This window comes from Euprymna scolopes, chromosome 22 (genome assembly GCF_053919585.1).
Source record: "Euprymna scolopes isolate OS-2025 chromosome 22, ASM5391958v1, whole genome shotgun sequence".
NCBI lineage: Eukaryota > Metazoa > Mollusca > Cephalopoda > Sepiida > Sepiolidae > Euprymna > Euprymna scolopes.
In genome coordinates this window covers 120,211,039-120,232,099 of record NC_136503.1, presented here as the reverse complement: position 1 = coordinate 120,232,099, position 21,061 = coordinate 120,211,039, and the positions used below count along the sequence as shown (strand labels likewise).

The window sequence follows — 21,061 nt, the reverse complement described above, 5'->3', positions numbered from 1 at the left end:
AGGAGAGAGTGGGAGGTTTTTTTTCATGAAATTTAATGTTGTAGGAGTAAAAATATATTTTTAGAAAAATATTTCATGTTTCGTTCCTGGATTAGCGGAATACACATCAAACGAAGGCTAATGTAAATTTCACGGTTTTTTGTTTCTTTTGTTTTTCTCTCTCTCCCTAGTAAATAACTGTGGAAACAGATTTTAAAATCTCTCTTTATCTCTCTTTCTCTATCTCTGTCTATCTATCTATCTATCTACGGATTACACATTAAACGAACGCTCAAGGCAGAGTAGATAGATAGATAGATAGACAGACAGAGAGAAAGAGAGAGAAAGAGAGAGTCTTCGGTAATTAAAAATATTTTAAAATCTGTTTCCACAGTTATTTACTAAATGTTTATATTTGTAAGTCAACAACTATCTCTCGCTCTCTCTCTCTCTCTCTCTCTCTCTCTCTCTCTCTCTGCCTTGAGCGTTCGTTCAGAAAAGGGACAAATTTGGAAAAAAAACAAACAAACAGAAATTCTGATGGCCAAACTACTTTTAAAATGAAGCCAACCTGGCAACCCTGCTGCCTTGAGCGTTCGTTTAATGTGTAATCCGCTATTCCAGAATAAAATCTTCTCAACCAATCAAATTTGCCGGAAAGTGTGACACACATAGATAGATAGATAGTTACAAGCGTATTAATATATAGATTATTATTATTATTATATATCGGTACAAAAGTGTGAAAATTTAAAAATGGAATTTGCTAGGTAAATGGCGAACAACAGTATTACGAAAATAACTATTAAAATCATTACTATATATTGAGTCGAATTTAATATAATAATAAATACGAAATCTTCATATCTCAAAATATCATATTTTAGCATATTTTACGACTGCTAATGTGGGGCGGCCTGCTAGTAAATATATATATATATATATATATATATATATATATATACTCAGGTTTTTTTATTCAAAAGTAATGGACTAATGAATTCAACGAGGTTGTTAGATAGTGCTCAATAAAAAGAGCTGATAATTCTTGTTTATTGTTATATATTCATTTAATAAAAACGCGAAAACTTTAAACTTACATCATTTAGTATAAAAGGCTTAATTAATTGTAGACGTATGTTTGAACTGCGTTGATATTACTCGTGGACGTATGTTAGATGATAAATATGTCAGTTGGATACATTCGCTGTCTTTTTTTTGACATGTTTATTTCTAACGTTTAGATTGTATTTGTACTAATCTTGTCTCATTACTTAATTGTATAATTGTTCATAATTTTGATTGACACGCAGATTTTTTTTTTCTCTTTCTTTTTCTATATACTGGCAACTTCTATAAGATTCCCCTCCTATTAATTCTTACTTTCTTTCTTTCTCTTTTTAACTATATCTCAACATTCTTTCTTTTCCCTTCTAGTCCTTATTCTCTTTATAATAACCATTTATACCTTTTTTCTTTTTTTCCTTTTCTTCTCCATATTATATGTATTTTTTTCTATATATTTTTCTCTCTATACTTTTTTCTCTCTATTTTCTTTCTCTATTTCTCTTTTTCTCTTCTTAATCACTCTCTCTCCATTATAATCTTTTAACTTTATTTAAATTGCCCCTCCCTCTTTACATCTTGTAATTAAAGTTCTGTGTTTTAAGTTTTTTAACTCCAACTTTTAAAGAATTCCTACCTAAAATAAAAATCCATTATTCATTGAACTTTTGAATAATCAAGTCGCTGCCTGATGATATCTGTTGTTTGATTGAAACAATTGGCTATTTGTAGCAGCAGGATGTAACCATGTTTATATAACAATAAACAAGTATATATATATATATATATATATATATACATATATATATATATAGAGAGAGAGAGAGAGAGGGAGTGAGAGAGAGACGGCCATTTTTTTGGCAATTTTATAAGTTCTAAATCTTAGCGACTATTGATCAGAATTTAACACATTAAAGCTCGTTGGAAAGGTAATGACCTGAATTGTGTAATTGGTTATGTGAAATTTGCCCTTAAGATCGTACATTATGGGATCCTCCATCATCTCGAGCCTATTTTAGCATTTACTACAGCCATAAAGTAGTTCAATCATTTGCTTTCCTAGTTTTGCATATGAATTACAAAATATCGGATATATTCTCAAAACCTCTGGCCTTGATTGAGGGGGAGACTAAAACTTGCTGCTATTGTTTCAAATGATCTGAAATAACAGCAAAGGGAGACTTGATTCCAAATATTTCTCTCATGTTATATCTTTCCCATTTGGTTTTCATACATAAAATAAATTTCAGTGTATAAGGATTATTTGATACAGGAGATATTCATAATCGTACCCGATTTCCAAAAGAGGTGAGATATAACATATGAAACATATTTGGAATCAAGTCTCCCCTTGATGTTATTTCATTTGAAACTATAGCAGCGAGTTTTAGTCTGCCCTCCATCAATGTCAGAGGTTTGAGGGAATTATTAAAGTAAATAATTATATATATACTAGCAAAGATACCCGTGCTTCGCACGGAGCTTTGTTGCGCACTCGGGTACCAAAATCTGTGGGCACCTTTCCAGTAAGTTGATGTTGTAAGAGCAACGATTGCATAAGGTGATTAACATTTTAACTACCTCTTGTAGTGACTGAAATTCAATCAGGAACTTCACAAAACATTTTCATCAAAAAGGAAGGTTACTTGATGTTACATAGTAAATTTTTCATTGAAGTAATTTTCAACTCTTGCTTAAATTTTATCTTGCACACTCAATACTAAAAACTTACCACAATCAGATCATGTCAGTTTTTCCTCATATCCATTTCTCGAACTTTTCACTGAAGAGCCTCAGGGTAAACTACATTTCTGCTGCTTTGATTTGGAGCCAGAATGTAGAGTTTTTCTGAACTTCCTGTCCGGCTGATGTAGACGTAGAACATACCGTGACTGAAGCAGTCTGATGTCAAGTCTACGCCAATGGTGTTAAATGTCTGACCTTGACTTTTGTTTATGCTCATTGCAAAACACACCTTCACAGGAAATTGGAGTCTCCGGAATTTAAATGGAAGTTCTGAGTCCGATGGAACTAAGGGGATCCTTGGCAGTAGAACGGTTTCGCCTTTGTAGGGACCACAGGAAATGGTGGCCTCAAGTACATTGGTATGCAATCTGGTGATAACACATCTGGTTCCGTTTGTTGTTTTTGGCGGTTCCAAGGATCGAAGAATCATGATTGGCGATCCAATTTTGAGATTTAAAATGTGTGGAGGCATTCCAGATATCTCCAAAGAGTTTAAAAACTCCACAGGGTAGTGAACAGCTTCATATTCATTAGTAGCCGAATCAACTGACTTGTATTGCTTTGTGTCTCCTGGAAATTCATCCATTATTGAATTGTTCAAATGATTCACATTGCTGTTTAATGGCGAAATAATAGCCCTCTCAGCAAGCCAATCCGGTGATTTTCCATTGTTTTGCAGGTTTGGATACACTTTGTCTTTCAGTTGCTTCTAATTACCGACACATTTACCAAGCGCAGTTGGAATCTTAATTGTGTCAGGTGAAGAAGTGATAGGAAACTGACCATTACCGATTTGGAGAAGCAATTTTGAGAAGTCTGCTGCAGCTGTGTTATCAGAGATATAGGCTCTCATATTAGTAGTCAGTCTCTTCACTATAACGTGCCTCCAGAGATAGGATTGTTTCAAACTTGCATTGACAACGTTAGCCCTTGTGCCATTTTTAACCACTGGGAGGATTTGACGGAAATCACCACAAAATAAGGTTGGAATGCCACCCATGGGATTCTTGTTTCCTGTGATGTCTTGCAGTGTTCGGTCAATTGCTTCATAAGCACTCTTGTGCGTCATTGGGGCTTCGTCTACAATGATTGCAGAGGTGTCTCTAATTACATTTGGCAAGGCTGAGTTACCAGTAATTTTGCAAACTGGCTGATCCATTCGATGAGTATCCAAGGGTATTTTAAAAGTGCTGTGAAGAGTGCGGCCACCTTGTAGTAGAGTAGCAGCAATGCCACTGGATGCTGTTGCAAGCACAATCTTTCTCATGGATCTAATCTTTGCAAGGATCAAATTGATTACAAATGTCTTGCCCGTACCACCTGGAGCATCAAGAAACATCATGTTTTTGTTCATTTCACCTTGTGCTTCCAACATTGCCATGAATGAATTGTAAACTTCTCTTTGAGAATCGGTCAGTTTTTCTTGCATATTTTCTGCTTGTAGGGAAAGTTCTTCAAGATTATAAGTAACTTCACGTTGATACTCTCTCGCGAGTCTTTCATCTCTCCCTTGTGTTGGTGCAGGTTATCCATAGCTTGCCAATGGTTGACCGCACATAAGGAGAACTTTTTCTTCAATTAGACAAAAAGTTTTATTGTAGATGTCCTCATTAAAATCTGCTTCTGGATTGTTAACTTCTTGCCTGTATCTGTGAAGAATGTCTTCAGATATTACATCACGAAAAGCCATCCAGATCTCAAGAGGATTTCTTGGCTCACAAGCTGTTAAAATTATCACAAATAGGCTTCGCAAATTTGAAGGTGATTGAGTGGCACTTGCCTCTCCTACTGCTTGATGCAAGTGATGGTCATTTTCTAGAAGGCCTCGAGCAAGGCACGCTGCTCTGTATGTTTCAAACACCTGACCATTGTATGCTCGCAAATTTTGAAATGAAGTTGGACCAGCAACCTCATTGAGCAACAGGCGTAAGAAATAACACTCCCCTGCTTTTGGACTAATCGTGTAGATTCTCCCAATGCATGGTGCCTTCCATACATCATCATTTTCAGTACCTTCAACTTGTACCCCACGCATTCTTCTCATCCATTTCTTTGTCGATTTGTTCCAAGTGTAAAACTCAGGGACTTCTACGTATTTGAGACCCCTTGCAAAGTCATCCTCATGGCAGAGTTGAAAAAATGCTGTCAAAGTTGTGGCAGGCGGTGGACCTTGGGCTCGTTCCAGAGCAGTATCAGCTGGGAACATGACACGCTGCCCATTTTCAATATGAACAGAAAGTTGCACAATTGGGGGGAAATGTTCATGGATGGGATGTTCCAATATCCTCCAGGCCGCCTCTGAACTGCCGACATACCTTGCATTCTGGAACTGCTGGATCTCATCCACAATGTGACTTTGTACTTGGCCTTGTTGGTTAGCTGCTCCATCAGTTCTTTGTAGTTCAAACACTGCTTGATCACATCCTTTATTCACGTATTTGAGGACATATTTGATGCTTTGGATCGAGCTGCAAATTTCTACGTTAATGTGAGCGTTGAACTGCTGAAGGAGGACCTTGTTGTACGGAACAATCCACTGGTTTGTTATTTCTTGATTAATATACCGACCATTTCTCTTCATCCTTATTGTACCAGTCTGGCCTCCATCTTCTGGTTTTCTTCGCCTGTACTTGGGGTAAGAGTCTTGGCCTTGTTCGGTACACTGAAGAAATTCTTTTGGGTATTTTTTGGAACATTTGTTGTCAATCATACATGGACAATTTGGATTAAATGGTCCACAAGGTCCATGCACCATATGTGCCATCACTTTAGCATGAAGATCAGGATCTTCCTCTTTGTCAGGGATCTCTGCAGATATGCAGAGATCCATTTTTTCTGGTAGAAGTTTGTCCTCTGGGGCCTGCCAGGTGAGGATGTGTGCATGCGGCAGTCCTCTTTTTTGATATTCAATACTGTACAGGAAAGCCCTCAACCTGCCAAATCCTCCCTTTTTAATAAATTCAAGTAACTTTTTTAGTTTCTGCCTGAAAACCCTGGCAACAATATCTGGACGATCCTGAGGGTCTTGCCCTTGAAGACAATTTTCTGTAATTTCTGTCCACTTTGGATTTGTTGTGAACGTGATGAAGAGGTCGGCTCGGCCCATTCGCCGAACATATGCCATGGCATCACTTTGACGCTCAAACATGTATCGAGGGCCTCCTGTATAAGTTGCCGGAAGTACAACTCGTTGACCAAACTGTTCTGGATTCCCATCCTCCCTAAGAATTGAATCTCTCAAGTTGCTATAATTGTCAGCTCTCAGGGTCTGTTGCTCACGCCTCAGGAACTGTAAACGTTCTGTTTCAATCTTGCAGTACACATCCACCAGCCATTGTTGAAATAGCCTTCGGTACCAGAGAAAATAGTTTTCAGGCCGAGTCATTAAATGGTACGAATAAAATTGCTGTTGGGTAACTTTTCGCCCATTGGATGCCTTCATGTAGATGTTGTAAGATGGAGAACCATAGGGGTACATTAACGGGTACATTAAAGTATCGTAGAGGGGATGTAGTTCGGAGATCCATTTTAATCTATCATTTCTAAAACGGAAGACAATATCCCGGTTAGCTGTTGGTTCATTCTCCATTAATATTCCAATCTCATACGTTGTTGTTGGAGCATTGAATCGCCGTGGATGCTCTTCTTGCGGCCTTCGGTCTTCCCTTATGACAACTTTATGTTCTACCAAGTGTTCTTCTTCAATCCTCTCCTTTGTTGTTTTCAGCTGACAAATGAAGCTGTTGTTCTCATGTAAAAATTCAGTCAGACTTTGGAGAATGTCTCTATTGAGTCTACTGTCACGTCCCCGATTATGTAGTTCCTCTTCCAGACTATCCAAGAAGTAGACTTGAATAAACTTTGCTGTTTCATCTTCAGGTGGTAAAAGACTCACAATCTGGTGGCAAACCTGGCCTCGAATTCTAAAAGAAGGATTCCACCCATGTACTGCCGCAATTTTGTGACCAAATGATGTCATTGCAAAACAATTGTTATAACTGCGTAGATTTTGCAGAAGATCTTTAGAGATGGGACCATTGCCGGATAGCAAATCTTGAAGCAACTGAGGCAGTAGTGGAAAGCTATCAAGCACAACTTTGCCAGAAGAACAACAACAACCAGGGGTTTCTCCTTTAAATTTTACAGCTGAGCAATGTTGACATACTTTGTCCATTTTTCCTATATCAGCTGTAGTGAGAGAGTCATTTTTGTTGTAGAGCAATCCTTTTCTATTGCAGTGTTCTATTTCATGGTGTCTCAAAGCAGTCATTCGTTGTCTAGCTGCCTCGTTTTCTGTCAGTTGCTGGGGCAAAGTCATACTCTCTCTCCATGCAGCCTCTCGTTGTTGCCCTTGGTATAGGCGAAAGCTTCATTGGGTTTCCGATTCATTCTGATGTCGTTGAGCCACTCTCAACTGACCTTGTGTACGTCTACTTACCTCATATAATTCATTCGATCGTAATATTGCTTCTCTTTCCAGTGCATATCTTTGTCTTTCTTTAATTTCATCTTGTGATGAATTTAACCGCCTTACAGCATGTCTAGTTCTGTCAGCTTCACGTTGGGTTTCTCTTTCCAAATCTGACAGTCTTGCTCTCCTTTCTCTTTGACGTATCCTGTTAAGTTCTAGACGTCTTTCTCTATCTGAATTGTTTTCATTGGAGCGAATTGCAGCAACTCTTAGTCTATTAGCTTCCAATCTTTCCATTCTTTCTTCCTCACTTTCGTTTCTACTTCGTTTGGGTAGCATAATTTCGGTTTTAAACGGAATTGTTTAACGATATTAATGATTGTAAATTAATTAAGCGAAATTAAGGAAATGTATACTAACTGAAATGGACGAACTATAAATAATATTTCTGAATAGTACAATTATAAACAATTATATTGTACCTATTTACTATGCCTCCCCACGGGACAGAGTTAGACACCAGGGTCGTTTTTTAACGTGGAGAAAAGGTACAAAAATAAAAATTGTCTCAGTCGTGAAGGATTTCTCCTCCACCGAAAGAGAACAAGAAAATGAAGTGCCGCATCTGAAGAACAGATACTACACTTTGATCTTGACCAAAAGGAATGAATAAAAGCGACCTACGTGTGACTCATTACTTCCGGGTGTAAACGTCACAGTCTAAAAGTAATAATTAAAAAAAAAAGTAAATGTAAAATAAATGTAATACCAACTTAGGTTAACTAAGTAAACAGTACAATTAAAACAGTTCTATTAAAACAAATAATTACTAAGATCTAGGTAATTGTTAGTCTCATTGTTATGGTTTTAAAGAAAAAAAATGTGTAAAAAAAGTTCTGCTTTTGTGAGTACGTGTATTTCTTTTAAATTACATAACCTTTTTATTTTATTATTTATATCTCTTTTAAATTTATATATTTTGTTAGTAAACTGGAAGAAATTCAGTTGAATAAAACCTTGTTCGTGTTCTTTACGTTAAACTCATATTTTTATAAAAGGTTCATCCGGTTTAAAGAAAGCACTAAGTTTAAATAAGACTGGAAATAACTAATTCAATATATAAATAGAAAAATGAAATAAATATAAGCTTTAAGTCTTAAGATAGTAATAATCAAAATGTAATAAATTATTTGTAGTTCAAATCTATGATAAGACAGGCTTTCGAAATAGACTCGACCAGAAAGATTAAATTGGAACGAAATTATAATCTCCGTGCCATTTTCAAAACAACCCCACAAAAGTAACGGTATCCTGCAGTTGGTTAAATGACAATGGTTGTAAGAAAAATGTAAAAGAAAATGCGCTTATCTGTTTATTTTGACCTGTTTTATTTAATTAAAAAAAAATTGGCTATAACTGGAAGAGAGCGTTATGTTTTGGGGGGTTGTTTAAAAAATAGAATGGAAATAAAGTTAGTTCCGTTTTAATTGTCTTTAATTGCGGCAAGCGCTAACAAAATCGAAAAATCACTGTTTACATTCGAAATGTTAACTTTTATAGGTTTACAGGTTTGCTGACAAGGCTGGGGGTGTTTAATACAATTATTTTACTAAATTGATTTTTTTCATTTAAAAATAAAATTATTTCTTTTTTAATAAAGTTTTATTTTAAAATATTTGTTTTTGTTTATTTATAAAAAATTACGATAGTTGAATTGTATTCTTTCAATTATATTGGCAAGTAAAATATAAAAGATTAAAACGGAACGAAATTGAAATTTCCATTACATTTTCAATACAATCCCAAAACATAAAGCTTTCCTCGCCAATGAATTGTTTTGATAATATACGTAAAGTGAAATAAATCGAATATAAAATTAAATGAAAATATATTAAATAATTAAATACTAAATAGATTTTGTAAATAGTACAGTTGAAATGATTAGAATATTTCCAATATGTAATAAGGTCGAGGTAATTAGTTAAAGAGATTTAATATAATGTGATATGCAAATGAGCATAAGTCATTCGATATGGGGGTGATTTGTAGACTAGTATATAAAGAAATTAGGCATAGATTCTTATGTCTCCTATAACAGAAACATCCTAAAATGGGTTCTAATGTTTCTCTACCAGGAGAGATCTACCCTCTTACCTCCTTTATATTTCGTTGATGATGGAGAGCTGTACACACAGACAGAAACACACGGACCCTATTACTTTATAAAAAAATATATATATATATATATATATATATATATATAATGTAAAGCTGAATGTCTGTGTATGTATGTATGTGCGTGTGTGTGTGTCTGGTCACGAATAGGTTCCTACATGGTTAAAAATACTGATTACATATAATTATATAAGATGTATCGAGACACAGGAAGCTGAACGTCTGTGTGTGTGGCTGGTCACGAATAGGCTCCTATATGGTTGACTATTATAGAAAACTGATCACATATAATGATAGAAGATGTATGGAGACACAGGAATGGGTATGTTTGATCTGGCAGAACAGTGATTCATTAAAATTGTTGGGTCTTCGTTCGCGCCTGGTCCACAAAGTATGGAAATTAAAAGATTTAAAAATGAAAAAAAAAAAACGTTTACAAGTGTTTTTGATATGGATGTACATAATAATACTTTGGTAAGTATGTTTTAATTTAAATAGGGATGGTATAATAAAATTGTGGGGTCTGGCCTCCATAGAATGGAAATAGGCACAAACTTTAATAAAGACTTTTCATATCTATCTGCGTAAGTATACTTTGATAATTATGTTTCAGTTTGAAGAAATATGGTATAATAAAATTATGGGTGTTCGTTCGCACCTGACCTCCATAGAATGGAAATATGTCACAAAGTTTAACAAGTTTTTTTTAATATAGATCCACAGAATATTGTGATAAATGTTTCAGTGTGAACAGGTATGGTATAATAAATTTCGGGGTTTATCTATTTTATTTTTACTTTCATCATATTTTGCTTTGGTTTTGATACCCCCAAATTCAACCCAAATTTACAACCCTTCCTTTTCATAACCTATCATACTTTCATAAATCAGAGTCCATTTTCTGTAGGCTGTTTTTTTACCCCAGCCAACGACGGGTACTTTTGCTAGTGTATATATATATATATATATATATATATATATATATATATATATATATATATATATATATATATAAGTAGGCAGACTCAATTTTGCCTGGGGCTTATTATATGCTTTTTACTATGATAATAACAAAGTATTACCTGTTTTTTTTTTTTTTTTACGACACCCTCACCCGGTTTCGGCCGCTAATATAACCGAGAGAAATAAGATGACGGAAGTTCTCTTAATAATTTTTATGAAGTTTAAACCATATGAATGATCATCTGGCTTAAACTCCATAAAAATGAAATATACGTATTAGACCTTTTAGAAGGCTTCTATCTGCCTGAGTAAATTAAATAGTCAGCACATAAACGGTCCCGTAAAGTTTCACATACAACTCGAAAAATGGACAAACATTTTCTAGGTTTTCCCTTTTAATGGATAATATTTTACCTAGCTGAACACTTTCAACGATTAAGTTCTCACAAATCTACGTAAAAGTGATAGCAGAAATTCAAATTTGAAGAATTAAAAACTTGTTTCAATGCTTTGTAAGGTCATATTTGTCTTCATCTGATCGCACGTTTCCACCATTAAAATGACTTGTGTAAATTGAATTTATTTATTTCCATTCGTTTATTAACAGGTTTATTGGTGCAACACACCAATTCATATGGACTGCCGTTCTACATTTATGGTACAGGTATTGTGGTCATCAACATCGCTCTCTTGGTCACAATATCGGCCCAAGATCTCCGCATCAAATTGGGATTCTCGAAATTACCCAGCAAATAGAAATACCAGCGATTCGTTCCTTCTCCCTATCACTCTGTATAACTCTCAAATAATAATAATAATAATAATAATAATAATAATAATAATAATAATAATTATTATTAATAATTATATTATAATATTATAATATTATTATTATTATAATAATAATAATAATAATTATTATTATTATTATTATTATTATTATTATTATTATTATTATTATTATGAGACCTCTGCTATTGCAGGTACAACCAATATCCCTAGGAAACCCATTGATCTTTGGAGTTCCTCGTTTGAGGTCAAGATTGAGGGAAGTATTCTGAGAATAAATCCCATCTCTTTTCAGGAAGAAGTTGGAAAACGAAATCTGAATTATTATTATTATTATTATTATTATTATTATTATTATTATTATTATTATTATTATTATTATCATTATTATTATCATCATTATTATCATTATTATTATTATTATTATTATTATCATTATTATCATTATTATTATTATTATTATTATTATCATTATTATTATTATTATTATTATTATCATTATTATTATTATTATCATCATTATTATCAGTATTATTATTATTATTATTATTATTATTATCATCATCATTATTATTATTATTTCGGATCACTTGTATGTTGATTCAGTTTTATACAATCGCTAATTTTATGTTGCTTTTTCTAAAAGTAGTTGTCTTTTACTAGACGAAATGGAATCCGAAGTTTAAGAGAAATCGATTGCAAATAGTATTTTCTAGAGAGAGGGAGAAACGGAGTGGCATGTGGGTTGAAGGTGAAAAAATACTCTTTGAAAAAAAAAACGGATGTTGTTTCATAATATCAACGTACATATTAAAAAAAACATGTTTCATTTTTATAATCTATTTTATCTATCAGATAACAATTTAATTCCTTTTTGCATTAAGAGCATATTTGTTCTTAAAAATTATTTGATTATAGAACTGATAGGTTATGTTTTTTTTTTTTTACATTTATAATAACTACGTAAGAAGGTTTAACTACAATGCTTATGCATCTATTATTTTTTCCTTTGCTGAAAGTAAAAAACGTTTTAAAAATGTGTGTATAGAATCAGTACGTTTCGCGGTGAAAGTAGCATTTCAGACGTAAGCATGATCGACCTGTAAACATAAAGACCGATGAACAGATCATTGCCAAAACGAATTGCTTGTATTAGATGTTGGTTGCCGAGACACGGCACGCTTCCCGACATTCGCTCAAACAACAATGGATGTGCGTCACAGCACACATGCATATCCTGACGCATCACCATTTACTGACAATTGTACAGTGTTCTATATCCCATGCACATTTGCTGAAATACAATGTGAGAAGCATAATACAAATTAGTCCGACAGTGACTTTTTGGTGGCGAGCTGAGGTATCGTTCGGTTAAGTTTGAGAAGGTGTTAGTTTATTGTTAATCGCCTGAGGTGCCTCTACCAAAGTATGCCGACCGAACTGCTCGTGAAATTGTGATCATAAATGTGTTTCGCATTACTTGATCATCGCCTAAAAATTTTTCTTGAAGATAATATCTGCCCAAACAATCCCCAGATTTTTTTCTGTGGGCTATCACCACCAAATTCAAAACAATGACAAGGAAAGACTCTCTCACAGTTATAGCACTCCCATAGTATTCCTCATCTATCGGCTGACATCGTCTCATTAGCCTATATCCTCGAGTTACTATTGAATTTGATTATCACCAGCAATTACAAAGTTTCATTATCATTTTTATGGATTTGAGACTCAGCAGCGTGGATGATTCTAAAATGTTCGATTTCAATCCTAAGTATAACATACGACCGACCGACCGACCGACCGACGGACCAACCGACCGACCGACCGACCGACCGACCGACCGAGCTTCTAAAATGGACGCACCAAAAGAAGCAGAAAAATTCACATAAGAAAATATGAGTTGATGTTTTTTTTCCGATATGACTATGCATGCGTTACTTTCTATAGTCCGTTCTCTCCAACTGTCTAACCCTTTAAACCTGCTTTATATCTATCTTCGCTAATCTTTGTCACACCTTATAACAAGGGTCTGGCTCGTTAGGGGTTTAGCCTTCGTCTTTAATAAGGTACGAGTTGGTTCAGTCTCGGGAGATTTCCGCCCAGGCATTACCTCTTCATTAGAGAAATGGATTAGTTTATTGTAAAATAAGCGACGGGTTCATTATTGGTTATTTTTGTATCCTTCTATAATAACCTCGGATAAGATATCCCTTTTCCTTCGCCTTAATGTGGCCTTGTGTATAATTCTACTGTGAATCAAATATACCTCCTTCATTGTGTCCTAGAATTATAACGTGTCTCACGAGTCTTGCCTGCGACAATCATTTTTTGAACTGTCATAGCGAGAACTCGTCCTCTCGCAAGTGCCAAACTTGATCAAAATGCATCGAATCTATTTCCATTCATCTATTCTGCTTCAAATTGATATAAGTATACGTTTTGTTCTGTTGCCACCCTGATTCATTTTACTCTGCAATATTTCTCCATCTTTTTGCCAGAAGTTGGATGCTGGTAGAGTTAACGCAGACTCACATAAACTTTTTATTTCTCAATCATTGTTCATTTGAGATTATGAGAATTGCACAAAACGATTTAAACGTTTTTTTGTTTTATACAAACTAATTCGTTTGAGGAATGATTCATGGATTCCGACAAAAATTCGTATTAGTACGTATGACCAAATGAATACGAATGGAAAATTACAAACATGTCAGTTAAACATTGTGATATGTACTACGTTATGAAATGATCATAATATTAACATCTGATATGTATAACGATGATGTGTGCCTAAAGAGATAGGGATTATTAGTTAAAATAGATATAGTTGCTACAAGGTGTATCTACAGATAATGTGTATCTTTAGATATGTGTGTCGCCATATAATGCATGTCTACAGATGATGCGTGATACAGATGATGCGTGATACAGATGATGCGTGATACAAAAATGTATGTCTACAAATGATGTAGACGAATATTAAAAATAGACATCGTTTTTAAAATGATCGCCAAAAAGTTGGTGATCACACCTACTTGCTTTGGTTTTAGTAAACGAGTGTAACACACACACACACACACACACACACACACATATATATATATATATATATATATATATATATATATATATGCACATGTAAAGCTTTAAATGATCATGAGTGAAAATAAATATCCTATGTTAAATCATAATATCTAAATTAGTTTAGGCTGTGTTCCTCATTGTCATTCATAATTTTGTATGGGATTATCATCAATCATTATTATGTATGGGATTATCATCATTCATTATTATGTACAGGATTATCAGCGAAAATTGATATCGAACCTGAAATGAGTATTTCAAAATTAGGTTTGATCAGCTATTCTTATATTTGCTTAATTTTTATAGAAATTATTTTTTCAAAAAGGAAACAGAGGAACGAAACAAACATCATATACACGGTGATCCTTCAAAAATATCACCTATGGAACCGTTAAAATTGAAAAGTCCTGACTTTTCCAATCATGAATGCCCAGCAGTCTTTAGTTTATCATCGTTTCATACGGAGGTTACCTTGTTTATCGTTTCATACGGAGGTTACCTTGTTTATCGTTTCATACGGAGGTTACCTTGTTTATCGTTTCATCAGTAATTATGATCCGGAATATGCTTTCCAGTAACCGGACAATAGCACTAAAAAAATTATCTAGTTATTGCAAAGATAATGTCTATCAAAACAATCCCAGATTATTCCTGAACTGAAGATGGTCATCAAAGCCGAAAGTAGTGCAAAGAGAGACGTTTGCCAGAATTATTGACAAGTTTTGTATACGTCGTATCGATCTGGGTTTATCATTGAACGGCAATAAAACAAATGCTAAATGACTAAAAATTGGTAGACAGTTCAGTCTAGATAATAATGATAAAGTGCCTGCACAAGGAGTCTAATGTGAACCAAAAGTTGCGCAATCTCTAACCGCACATTTTTAACCGGTATTGTTTCAATCCAGTGGTGTCATCCATTTAGTCAATGACGATTACAAAGAATGCCGAGATAAGCAGAGACCCTCGTCCACATATAACGTTTGGTATACTTACTGAGCTAAGCTACCAATCAGGGATATGTCCTTGGCAATCAGTTTGACACTTGCTTTGTTTGTCTAGGACTGGCGTTGGGTCCACCATCCCCGGATTTACCTTCTGTTTAAGAAGGTGGTTATTTTATTATTAATCGCTTCAGGGGAGAACAAACCGGGCTGCTCAGCCATTTTTTGTAGACTATAGTGCATTTCACCTAGTCTGCTGGCTTTTCTAAACACGTTTGCCCTTGTGTCTAACCTCCTACAGAGGAGGTAAATAGACACCCAGCATCTGTTATTCTCAAAATGATCATCGATTTAGTCCTGATCAGCCTTAACGTCGAATGGAAACCAAGGTGTCAACGTGATTATTTGTCGCAAATATTGTTGCAATGCATAAAGGATTTTGAATTTTATTAACGAATTCATCTGTGGTATTTTTAGGGTCACCTTGTATAACTTTTCAAGTATTTTTCCATATTCTTCGGTATTGATTGCAGTCATCGATTAAATGCTTCTTGGATTTCCAAGCCTATTTATTCATAAATCGATTCTGTTGATTGGGATCGGAATTATTTTTAATAATCGGTCAATTATTTGATCGTTATCGAAGATAATCATTTGTATTTATGTATATACAGTATTCTGAGGTTGAAATAAAAATATATATCTTGGATTCCATTGTTGTTTGTTATTATATACATGGTTTGTTGATACACGTCAACTGAAGGGGAGGGGTAAAATGACATGCGTAAGAAACCATTTTCTGTCTAGCTTGGCACTCTTGTGAAAACAAAATAAGAAAACATGTGAGTCAAGTGGTGTCATCTTCAAAAAGAGTTTTTAATTCGATCAGAAACATTATCAGACGAAATGATTTCTTCAGAAGAGAAAAAGCTATTTTACCTAACTTGACTCCATAAAGAACTATGAAGCAATGCGAAACCAAAGTTCTCACAGCATCGAAATCATAGTCTTCTATTTGTATGAAAATCAAATAAGATGAAGTATTGGTGCCAGATCTGTGTCGGTGCTGCTCGGAGTACCCTTCCCTGTCTTGACAAAGCCTACTTTGAAATCTATTGAGCGATGCCCTCGTCTCTTCCCTACAACCTCTTTCTCGCAGAAGAGACGTTGCTAGTCTTTCTTTACTCTATCGGTATTTTTATGGTAGGTTCTCGATTGAGCTTAAATTTATGGTCATCCTCCATAAAACATTCGTAACAAAACTCGTGTAGCTGCAAATATTATTACTAATTTCCCTTTCTTCCTCTATGCCGACAAAAAAATACGGAACTTTCACAAAAAATGCTTCTTTCTGATAACTACTCGTCTGTGAAGCACATTACCACGGAGGTTGCTTCCCGGCTACCTACAAAAATGGGTGTTCAAATCTAATGTAAACAAATTCTTAATAAGATGGCCTCTTAATCAAATTATGAGAACCATTTGATGTTTCATTATCCACCAGAAAAACTCATCAGCTCTTATCCTCGAGTCGCCCTGATAAGTGATGATTTGTTAAATAAATAAAATAAAAACTGTCTTTTCTATATAGGACAGATTAGTGAATTTTATTCGCATCAAGTGAATAATATTGTTTTTTGTTTGTTTGGCATCATTGTGAGACATCACAAAACAAAAATTAAAAACAAACAATAGTTTGCTTTCCTTTTGAATACGCCAATCAACCTCTTCAATTCCCGACTATGTTCTAATAACAAAAGAAATGCCACAAATAATGAAAGTAAAAAAAAAGTTATTTAAAAATGATAAAAAAACTTATAAAAATGTAAAAGAGTTAATTCGAAAAGAAAATTATTAATGTGGAACATTAAAAGTGAATACCGCTTGTATATAACGGACGATGTGTTTTTTTTTGTTTTTTTTTTGTTTTTTTGAACGCTGCCGAAGGTTTGCATTTATTAGCTGTTTTTTTACTCGAAACATGGTACGATCAGATCGATGAAACTCTGATACACTCAACAGGCACTATAATTTATAGATTTTTTATAAGAAAATACATATATTAAGTTTTCTGAAACCTACACATGAACACTGCATTATCTTTGTTCATATATATATTGCCCGGTGTTTGGAGGTGTGGGTTGAGCAAAAAAAAAAATCGTTGAACTTTGACCCCTTAACAACCAAATTTCTAGCCGAACACGGATTACAAAGATGTATATCAAATTTCGAGTCTGTAGACTGAAAATTGACAGAGTTATTGTGTGGGGAAATGTACACAGACAGACAGACAGACACATTTACTTATATATATATATATATATATATATATATATATATATATATATATATATATATATATATATAAATGTAACTGTTGGTTCGTTCGGAATTAATTGTCTAAAAAACCACTGGACGGATGGCTTCCACGTTTTGGTATAATATGTTTACTATATCCACGTGTGTTTTTATATATTTCTTTTTAATTATAACATTATACTAAATATTTCTATGATAAATATGTGTTTTTCTTTGTACCGAGAGGCCATTTTTTATTTAGCGACAATTATTTATTACCGCTTCCTGTCACGTGACCAGTGTTACAATTTAGCGGTTTTCCTGCTAGATCTGGAGATTTCGTTTGCAATCTAGCGGGGAATTCTAGAAAATCTGGAGATATTTGGCACCCAGACACCCGCATTAGATTATTAAAAAATAAAGAAAACCCGAAAAGCGATTGAAAATACTTTAAAACATAAAATAAACTCATTCATGTAAGTAAAAAAAGTAGCATTTATTGCCTTTGGTAACAATTATTTATTGATTATTTGTTTTGTTTTTCACCTTTTTTTCGACTAACCATTCTTAAATCTCACTATAAAATCGATTTTTCCAAGTACATTTTAGGTGGGGGGGGCATTTCAACCTCCGAAGGGCTTTGTAGGGTTTGTATTACTGTACACATAGATTCGAAAAAGTTGTCAAAACAACAAATATATAACAAATAAATGTTATCAAAGGCAAGATAAGCTACTTTTCTGCCAAACTGGATATATTTTTCGTGTTTTTATTCAATCTAACATGTTTATTCAGCTCGAAAAACATACAGTGTTTACCGATGTATTGGAAAATTCAAGATGGCGTCTCACACCCTCTTTAACACCGTAAGTTTGAAAAAAGGTGTTATAAATAAAAAACTATACAAAATACTATTAAAAACCCGCCGAATATATGTCAACTTATGTCACAATAACATGTATTGAGCGAGTTTTTAACAGTATTTTATCCGGTTTTTTATTTATAACATCTTTTCCCGAACTTACCGTGTTAAAGAGAGAATCAGACTCCATCTTGAATGTTCCAATGCATCGGTAAACACTGTATGGTTTTCGAGCTGAATAAACATGTTACATTGAATAAAAACACGAAAAATATATCCAGTTAGGTAGAAAAGTAACTTATCTTGCCTTTGATAACATTTATTTGTTATATATTTGTTTTTTGACAACTTTTTCGAATCTATGTGTACAGTAATACAAACCCATAGTGAGAAAACACGGAACATTATGGAGTTTTTTGGGGGGGGGGGGGAGAATTAGCGATTTTTGAAAATTTCAGACAATAAGTTAAAAATCTAGCGATTTTCTGGACATTTCTTTCTCCTAATCTTGCGGGTTTTTTTTTTTAATCTCAGTTGACAACATTGCATCACTAAAAAAACGCCACAGGCTTAATGTAAACAGAATGTGTTTACAATATCGGTAACTTTTCAATGGGTTTAATTACATGATTATTGATAATGTAACCATGTGATTGAACTTTAATTTAAATTAACCACACGTGGTCGCAAAATGAATGCCGACGCTCAAAGTGTATAAACATTTTGACTCCTCCCTTTACTTAAAAATTCACCAAAAATCAGGAAATTAACGAATTTTAATGAAAATTGCAGTATTTTTCAAATAATGATCGCAGAATATAATGAACTAATTATTTTTACTTAACTCTGAGTGAAAATGTTTTATTTTGTTTAAACAAAAAATACCTTTACTAAAGTTATGGTTTTCAGTAGTAAATAAAAAACGCAAGAATTTATTTTTGCTTTTTTTAAAGTATCGTAATTTGTAACAATAAAAAATAATTTTTACAGTAAAATTACGAAAAAAAGCCCCTAAAGTCCGTATTAATGTATTCGATATAACTCGAAGAAAAATGAATTCTAGCATACTATTCAGGAAATTAAAGATTCAATTAGATTCCTATTTCAGTCACCTAAATTATTTCGGGTGAAATGAGTTTAGGAATTTATAGCCAAACCTAAATATTTTTTTTGGTAAATATCCAGATACGCTACTACAGAACACCGACCACTCTAATTCACAACATCACAACTCCCTCCCCCCCACTCGCGCCCCCAATGTACAAAGTAAAATCTTCGGAAAATGTTAAATGGTGTTCTAATTGGTAAATGTCGGTGCGTTACTTACGGAAAATTTTAAAATTCGATGTTCCAGGTAAAAAAAAAACAGATAAATTACCCCCCCCCTACTCCAACTTGGTGTGCTTTCCTTTTCTCATTTTATTTCTTTTTCAGCTAATTTTAAAATTTCCGCCCAAAAAGCGCTATAATGTATTTTTGAAAATTAGAAAATCCTATGTCCTGGAAAAAAAAATCCCCTCCCCCCAACGTAGTTTGCTTGGTGAAGCCGTCGTTTATGCTACAGCGTGCATACGCGTAGCATAAACGGAAGCTGCAAAATGGCGGAAAGAAGTTCGTGGGTTCAGGGGTAAATACCATGCAAACGGTAAATTTGCCCCAAGTTTGACTATCAGATTCATTGTCAGCGACCTCAATTACCTATAAAAGTGTTCTGTAGTAGCGTATCTGGATATTTACCTTTTTTTTCTTGCTTAAAAAAAATAGCATTAATACAGTAAGTTAGGTAAACTGACTTTTTCGTTTAAAAACGGAATTATTTATTAACTTTAAAAAAAAAAAAAACTTTTTTTTTCAATAAATATTTTGTGTTTTATATACATAAAGTACAATTGTTGAATGTTACTGTTTTGATTATATTCGTTTGGGGGGCACAATTAAAAAATTAAGAAAGATTGAAATGAAGCGAAATTTAAGTTTCCGTTCCATTTTTACAACAACCGTAAAACAGTGCATACTCAGCAAGTTTTATCGTAATTTATAAGCATATTGAAACACTAAATCAACATTTTATTTATTTTTTTGCATAATTAATGATGGAAGTATTTTTCTGTTTATTTTCTTAACATCTGTTAAAAAAAATTTGTACATTTTCTTGAAAAAAAGAATCAAAGTTTTCTCTACTTTCACATGTGTTCCATTTTAACAAACTGAGCCACAGCAACGCGTGGCCGGGTACAGCTAGTATATATATATATATATATATATTAAGTAATGTGATTTATAATTTAAAAATTTTTTAAAAAATTTTAAAATTTAAAAATCAAAATTTAATTAAATTAAAAATCAGTTTCATAAGAAGGACAACAAAGTCAATTATCTGTACGATCGTTTCGGAAATCCGTGCTTTTTATTTGTGGTATACATGAAGTCACGTAAAACAATTATACATAGTTTTTTTGGGAAGCACGGTCTCCTCATCAGCAAAATTAGGAGGATTTATATTGAATTGAAAAGACACCAAAAGTAAACCTAGCATTAAAAGTAAGGCAGATGAATCTGAAAAATTGAAATAAAAGGTTTGGATTTAAAATTTATAAGAAAATTAATAAGAAAATTGGTATAGGTTAGAGATAGAAATGAGTAGAAAAAAAATATTTTTTTTTGAATTTACATAATAAAGTTGATTTAAAAATATATAGATATAGTTACCTTTTAATTTTTCTTTTTTTGAAATCAGGAACT

General features: G+C 33.5%; 1 protein-coding gene across 1 annotated transcript in view; it reads left to right on the top strand.

The window, feature by feature from the left end:
- The window catches only part of LOC145243688 (monocarboxylate transporter 2-like), an 82,537-nt gene extending 66,669 nt beyond the window's left edge, over positions 1-15,868 (top strand). Inside the window, exon 6 of the mRNA XM_080106747.1 lies at positions 10,947-15,868. Within this exon, the coding sequence (XP_079962873.1) occupies positions 10,947-11,095 (149 nt within the window). The 3' untranslated portion in view covers positions 11,096-15,868. The remainder of the gene's footprint in view (positions 1-10,946) is intronic.
- The last annotated feature ends 5,193 nt before the right edge of the window (positions 15,869-21,061 follow it).